Source organism: Propithecus coquereli, unplaced genomic scaffold, assembly GCF_000956105.1.
Source record: "Propithecus coquereli isolate 6110/MARCELLA unplaced genomic scaffold, Pcoq_1.0 Scaffold137, whole genome shotgun sequence".
Classification (NCBI taxonomy): domain Eukaryota; kingdom Metazoa; phylum Chordata; class Mammalia; order Primates; family Indriidae; genus Propithecus; species Propithecus coquereli.
In genome coordinates this window covers 7,527,100-7,534,570 of record NW_012137969.1, presented here as the reverse complement: position 1 = coordinate 7,534,570, position 7,471 = coordinate 7,527,100, and the positions used below count along the sequence as shown (strand labels likewise).

Below are 7,471 nucleotides of genomic sequence, written 5' to 3'. Positions count from 1 at the left end.
GAGATGAGGTCTCACTCTGTTGCCCAGGCTGGAATACAGTGGTGAGATCACAGCTCACTGCAGCCTTGAACTCCTGGGCTCAAGTGATCCTTCCATCTCATCCTTCCGAGTAGCTGGGACCACAGGTGCGCGCCACCACACCCAGCTAATTTTTAAATTTTTTGTGGAGACAGGGTCTCACTATGTTGCCCAGACTGGTCTCAAGTTCCTGGCCTGAAGCAATCCTCCTGCGTCGGCCTCAAAGTGCTGGGATTACAGGTGTGATCCACTACACAGCATCGTTTTTAAAATTTTTTATTTGTATATATTCATGGGATACAAGTGCACTTTTGCTATGTTGATATTATTGTGTTGTGGTGAAGACAGGGCCTTCCGTGCATCCGTATCTGGAGCAACACACATTTTACCCACCAAACAACCTCCCATCATCCACCCTCCACCCCACACCCTGCTGAGTCTCCATTGTCTATTGTTCTACCCTCTGCTTCCACGTGCGCATGTTGTTTACTCCCACTTAGAGAACCTGCCTTACTTGTCTTTCTGTGTCTAATCTGTTTCACTTAAGATAATGGTCTCCACTTCCATCCATGTGGCAGCAAAAGACATGATTTCATTCTTTTTTATAGCTGAAAAGCATTCCATTGTGCATACGCACCACATTTTCTTTACCCCGTCCTCCATTGAAGGACGCCTGGGTTGGTTCCCTGTCTTTGCTATATTGAATAGTGCTGCAATAAACATATTAGTGCAGGTGTCTTTTTTATACATTGATTGCTTTTCCTCTGGGTAGAGACCCAGTAATGGGATTACTGGATTGTATGGTAGTTCTATTCTTAGTTCTTTGAGAAATCTTTGTACTGCATTCTGTGGAGGTTGTACTAATTTACATTCCCACCAACAGTGTGCAAGGGGTCCCTTTTCTCCATGTCTTCACCAACGTCTGTTATCTTTTGTCTTTCTAGTATAGCCATTCTGATTGGTGTAAGATGATCTCTCATTGTGGTTTTAATTTGCATTTCTCTGTTGATTAGTGATGTTGAACATTTTTGCATTTATTTGTTGGCCACTTGTCCTTTGAAAAATGTCTATTCATGTCCCTAGCCCACATTTTAATGGGTTATTTGTAGGTTTTCTGTTGCGTTGAGTTCCTTGTAAATTCTGGATATTAGTCCCCTGTTGGATGCATGGTTTGCAAGCATTTTCTCCTATTCTGCAGGTTGTCTGTTCTCTCTGTTGATTATTTATTTTGTTGTGCAGAAGCCTCGTAGTTTAATAGGTTCCGTTTGTCTATTTCTGTTTTTGTTGCCTGTGCTTTTGAAGTCTTAGTCATGAATTCTGTGCCTAGACCAGTGTTCAGAAGAGTGTTCCCTAGGTTTTTTTCTAGGATTTTTATAGGTTCAGGTCTTACATTCAAATCTCTAATCCCACTTGAGTTGACTTTTGTATATCGTGAGAGACAGGTCCAGTTTCATTCTTCTGCAAATGACAATCCAGTTTTCCCAGCACCACTTATTGAAAAGGGTGTCCTTCCCCAGCGTATGTTCTTGTCAATTTTGTCAAGGATCATTTGGCTCTAAGTACACGGCCTTATCTCAGGGTGCTTTGTGTGTTCCATTGATCCAGGTTTACTGGCTTTATACCAGTGCCTTGCCATTTGGGTTACTGCAGCCTTGTAGGATAATTTCATTTGAAGTCAGGCAGTGTGGTGTCTCCAACTTTGTATTTTTTTCCCCCAAGATTGCTTTGGCTGTTCAGAAACTTTTTTGGTTCCATATGAACTTTAGAAATTGTTTCTTCTAAATCTGTGAAAAATGATGCTGGTATTTTGATAGGGATTGCATTGAACCTGTAGAGTGCTTTGGACATTATGGTCATTTTAACAATATTAATTCTTCTGATCCGTGAGCATGGATGTTTTTCTCTTTGTTTCATCTGCAGTTTCTTTCATCAGTGTTTTGCAGTTTTCCTTGTAGAGATCTTTCATCTCCTTGGTTAACACATTGACTGCCACAGTGTTTTATTATGAAAATAGAATAAAAACTTTGAAAACAAAATAATCTTTTCTAATTTAATGAAAAAAAAATTTTTTAAAAAAAAAATATTATATTTTTTTTTTTTTTGTTTTTTTTTTTTTTTTTGCATGTAATTTGAGTTTCCCAGTTTTTCAAACTAGTGTTGTTGTGCAGTTGCGATTGGCAGGTTTGCGTATTGACCCATCACATTAACTGCCTCTCACCACACCCACAGGCGATGATTCTAAGGGGAAGAAGCACCTGGAAACACACACAGCCACCCACCCGCAGTGTCCACGGCCGCCAGGGCTGGCAGGGGCCCTCTGGCACGTCTGTGCTTGTGCAGGTTGTCTCGCGCGCGTGTCTGTCTGTCCACCACGCTTCTCAGCGCCTGCTCTTCCTTGCTGGGTTTGTGTTGGGACCCAGGTGCTCTAAGGCCATAAAGAACTTAAAACAAGGAGAGTCTCTCTCCTGAAAAGCTTCTCTGTGAATTCATTTAGTATTAATTTAATGTATGAAAAGCAATTTATTTGAGGTGAGATTGAAAGTTTTGAAAAGGCAAGTTACTAATTACCCTCTTGTGTTGGACTATGACCGGTGAGAAGCTGCCTGCCCCTCAGTTCTGTGGCTGGGAGCACCACACGCGTTAGCTGCTGTCCTGTCCCACATTTCGTAACAAGGAAGTTTGTATTAAAATGTTAGGTGTTTCCAGTCCATACCTGAAGCTTTCTTGGTGGAGGGACACCCTCTTTAGGTAGATTTTTTCCCTTTAAAGTTGAGCTGAAAAAATAACTGTCTCTTAACTGCTAATTAATAAACATAAAGCAATTAATTTGAAAAAATGCTCTTATACCATGTTTCTTTGCTTATTAGCCACATTGGAATTACTTATAGTTTCAGGGGTGAACATGCAAATTGTTAAATCAATGTGAGTACATAATTTCCAGCAATTACTCTTGGAAAAAATGAAACAAAATTGATTTCATAAGCAGTTTTCTGTTTTATATAATATGTGATGTTTGATATCAAGTTTGTTGTATTCTGTCATCCAGTGACACTGTCAGTTACCATTCTGAAATATTTCTTCACTGGGAAACGTCAGCCTTTAGAATAATTGTAATTTGGGCCTTTGAGTAATCACTTTCTCACCTAAAATGTGAACTGCTGGTGTCTATGAATTTCAGTTTGCTTTGGAATATTCTATTTTCAATATAAATTCTGCTGGCACCAACTGCCAGCATTTACAGGGTAGCTTCCAACCACCAACTTCCTCTTGGGTTTTGTAAGGAGAATCTGCATTTTACATTTTAAGTGTCTGCAAGCACTTCTGCAGAAGTGAATGAAAACTATTTATAAAAAAACCCAGAATTTTCATAAGTTAATGTCAGCAAGTATCTTGCTTAGACTTAAAATAGTTTTTTTTTCCCTTGAGACTCTTGACTTACTAATGTGGGAGAGTTTTGGTAAAAGTGTGACATGGGAGTTTCTGTTGCACTGTCAGTGCGAGAGCTGGCTCTCTGGTGTCTGAGTGTGCCCTCCCGCACACATCTTCTCTGCCACAGGTTACTTCCTGATGCAGATGCTGCGAAGGATTGGAGCTGCAGGCTGGTTTGTGTCCAGGACGGTGTGGTCGGTCCTTTGGCTGGCCTTGGTCGCTCCAGGTGGCTATTTTGGGTTTCTGTGTTAGCATTCTCTCCAAAGCTTCTGGCAGTTAAGCACCTGCAGTAAATGATTTACCTAACCAAATACAAATTTCATTTTAGGTTCCCATGCTTTCATCCTTAATGTAACATGTTTCATTCTTTATTACTTAGAAGTGCTAACATTCTGTACATTTGATTGCATGAGCATCCTTTGTTTCTCTGGTGTATTGGGTTTGCGTAAGTCTAGCTGCTTGATTTCAGTGTAACTGAGAATGCACAGACTTGATGTCTCGTCTCCTGTATCTCCTTTTGTGTGTTTATCAGCATTACATGTTGCTTTTCCTGCCATGGTGGCTAGCATCATTTTACCGTACTTCATCTCTAACGTCATCTTTTAGTAAATTTCCTTGGCTTCTAGCTTGGCCTTCACAAAAACAGTCCATTTAGGAGGTTGGTTTTGCCAAGAATATTTCCTGAGAATGTTTGGTGTTTTCTCTTTTAGGGAAGGCAGTCTCTGGAGTGTTCTGGTGGCTAGGGATTGGATGGTACCAGTTCGTTACTCTGATTTCTTGGCTGAATGTGTTTCTTCTTACAAGGTAAGGAAACTGATGTCATGTCAACTTGGTGTTTTAAAGAACCAATTTTGTGCCAATTGCAGGCTATCATTTGATTTATTATTTTATAATGATTTAGCTTATATTTGCATAGTTTTGTAGTTTTATATTTTACACATTGCTTTCATATACTGAATTTTTTAAACCAACCTTTGAGGTAGGCGTGGCAAGCATGGCTAGGAAACTAGAAGTGTGCCTAGGGGAGGCAGTGGAAGCTGGCATGGCTGGGAGGGCCTGGACACAATAGGAATCTGGTCCCTGCGACTGCAGCCTGGGTGCGGTTCCCAGGGCACCAGTGGCCTCAGTGGGGCCGGTGATCCCAGGTGGATGGAGATTCAGGGCACCTTGGGCCTTTCCTGGAGCACCAGTGTGCACCTTGCCCAGAGTCGGTGAATGTGTTGGTTGTTAACATTGGGCCTTGAGGATGCTGTTTATAGGAATGTTCTCCTGTAGGTATCACAAACCTTGTAGATAAAACTGTAACTGCATTTCTAATGGCGGGGGGTGGTATAAAATTCTCTAGAGATGGAAAGTAGAATGGTGAACCTGCCTTTTACTTTTTCCAAACTAAATGTTTTCGTTTTTGTTCCTAGGTGCCTTCGGAATTTTTGCAAGTTTTTAATTTTGTTCATCCCACTATTACTTTTACTAGGTAAGTAAAATTTGCCTTAGTTGCCTTGACACACATATGTATGTATCTGAGATAGTGAAAAAATCGAGTATTTCAGTACATTTTTGAGAAGCAATGTATGTGGTTTCTCCTTCAGCAGGTCTCTCCTCATGGGGCCAGGGCGATTTCCTTTCATTCCTGCCTGTACTGAATTGGACAAACATACAGAGAACACAGAGCGCAGATGACCCCAGGAACATATTTAAACCTGAAACTTCTCACCTGAACCAGCCTCCACAGGTAATCAGTCAGAAAGTCCTCTTAACTGGCATTGCAAATATGTATTCTCCAGGGTAAGTTTTCATACTATGCATGATCAGGGTAGTTCCATTCGGGTGCCCTAGTTCAGAAACTATTGTTAAATGTCAGAGAAGCAAGTTTTATAGCTCCTTAAATGTTCTCAAATAGTTTAAATAATGTACATTTAAAGTAATCTCACTATGCAGTTTTAATTTAGAAAACATAGTAGTATTCATGACTGTAAAATAGAGAAAGAATAAAGAAGAAAACAAAAACCACTGTCATATCACATAAGGACAAACACTAGTAATCAAGGTTTCATGGACTTCCCCTGAGTGTGTTGTGTGCCCTGTGGTTGGCACTTTGCTGTAATAGACGGTTTTGTGTCTCTGACTGACCCTGTTCTATGGTCATTTGACTGCTGGGTTTGGTTTCTTGTTTGCCATTTCAGGGTGACAATGAGGCTTTTCGATGGCGTTGGACACATGACATGGAGCAGCAAGTGGCCTCTTTATCTGGACAGTGCCACAGCCATGACGAGAGGCTCCAGGAGCTGACAACTCTGCTTGCAAAACTGCAGGGTCAGGTGGACCAGATGGACGACGGCAGGGCTGGGCTGTCGGCCTTGGTTAGAGACGCTGTGGGGCAGCACCTGCGGGAGGTGAGTGCTGCCTGGCCCGCTGGGCTATTTTGTGTTCTCCTTTTGGGGGACAGAGGGAGCGAGAGTTGTTTTATTTTAGTTTCTTGACCATAAAATTTAGATGATTTCAGTAAGATCCAATTAACTTAGTTACTGTTCTGTTCCTATTTGTCATTTAACAGCTTTGTAGGTAGAAAGGGGAGATAAAAGAGTAAATCTGAACTTTGCTGTTTCTTTGCAGACATGACAAAACAGGAGAAGAGGTTGGTTGAAACTAGTTCCCTCAAACATAGACGCTGGTTAAAAAAAAGTCTGGAATCCTCTTGGTGGCAGATCCCTGAATTCTGTCCCTGCAGGCAGGACAGTTGTTGAGATAGACTCAGGCCAGGAGAGCACATTGATCCCAAGACACATGTCTTGTCCAAGGCAGCCTGAGATGAGGTGACCTGGCAACCTTTGGTTATGGGGTTGCCCTCTCTTGTATGGAAAACAATTGGCAATTGTTCAAGAAAACCAAGATAAACGATAATTCATTTATCTAGTATTCTATAGACTAAATTTTATGCAGCTGGGGCTCATTTTTAAAATTAGGTTCCAGGCCGGGTGCGGTGGCTCACGCCTGTAATCCTAGCACTCTGGGAGGCCGAGGTGGGTGGATTGCTTGAGCTCAGGAGTTTGAGACCAGCCTGAGCAAGAGCGAGACCCCGTCTCTACTAAAAATAGAAAGAAATGATCTGGACAACTAAAAATATGTATAGAAAAAGTTAGCCGGGCATGGTGGTGCATGCCTGTAGTTCCAGCTACTCGGGAGGCTGAGGCAGTAGGATTGCTCGAGCCCAGGAGTTTGAGGTTGCTGTGAGCTACGCTGACGCTATGGCACTCTAGCCCGGGCAACAGACTCTGTCTCAAAAAAAATTAGGTTCCAGAACAGATTTAGCCTGTCTTTCTTATGCAGTCTTCTACCGTGTACCTGTCAGCGGGGACCATCGTGATTGTAATTGATGCAGGACAGAATCCTAGACTTCCTTCTGGAGCAGCCACACACCAGTGTCACATATCCAAATTACCTGATAATTGGCAATCTGTTATCTTTTCCCCTAAGCTACTGGCATATATTTATCTTATATTGGCATTGTCTAATAGAAAATGCCACTCACTATTTGCATATGGCTAGGTAAATTTAAATGAATTGAAACTAAATAAACTTTAAAAAATTCAGTTTCTCACTTGCATGGGATACATTTTAGGTGCTCAGTACCCACACATGGCTGGTGGCTGCCCTATCAGTCAGCACATGTACAATATGGTCCCACCTTGTACAAGGTGCTGGACAGTGTGTTAGAGGTGGTGAGGACCTCAGGGTCTTGGCCTGTTGGTAGCCCACCTGGTGTGGTCAGTGCCGTGGGCTCATCTCCAGCTGACTGTCATCCCTTCATCCCTTTGCTCTGATTTATCTCATTTTTAATCTTTTTTTTTTTTTTTTTTGAGAGAGAGGAGGGCTCTCTTTCCTGGGCTGCCTGGAATGCCGTGGCATCAGCCTAGCTTACAGCAACCTCAAACTCCTGGGCTCAAGTGATCCTTCCATCTCATCCTTCCGAGTAGCTGGGACCACAGGTGCGCGCCACCACACCCAGCTAATTTTTAAATTTTTT

The 7,471-nt window shown here is 42.1% G+C and overlaps 1 protein-coding gene across 1 annotated transcript in view; it reads left to right on the top strand.

The window, feature by feature from the left end:
• The window catches only part of SUN1 (Sad1 and UNC84 domain containing 1), a 44,840-nt gene that overhangs the window by 15,650 nt on the left and 21,719 nt on the right, over positions 1–7,471 (top strand). The window contains exons 8-13 of the mRNA XM_012639127.1: positions 2,248–2,358; positions 3,575–3,673; positions 4,158–4,251; positions 4,863–4,921; positions 5,037–5,179; positions 5,631–5,840. Coding sequence (XP_012494581.1) covers positions 2,248–2,358; positions 3,575–3,673; positions 4,158–4,251; positions 4,863–4,921; positions 5,037–5,179; positions 5,631–5,840 — 716 coding nt within the window. The remainder of the gene's footprint in view (positions 1–2,247; positions 2,359–3,574; positions 3,674–4,157; positions 4,252–4,862; positions 4,922–5,036; positions 5,180–5,630; positions 5,841–7,471) is intronic.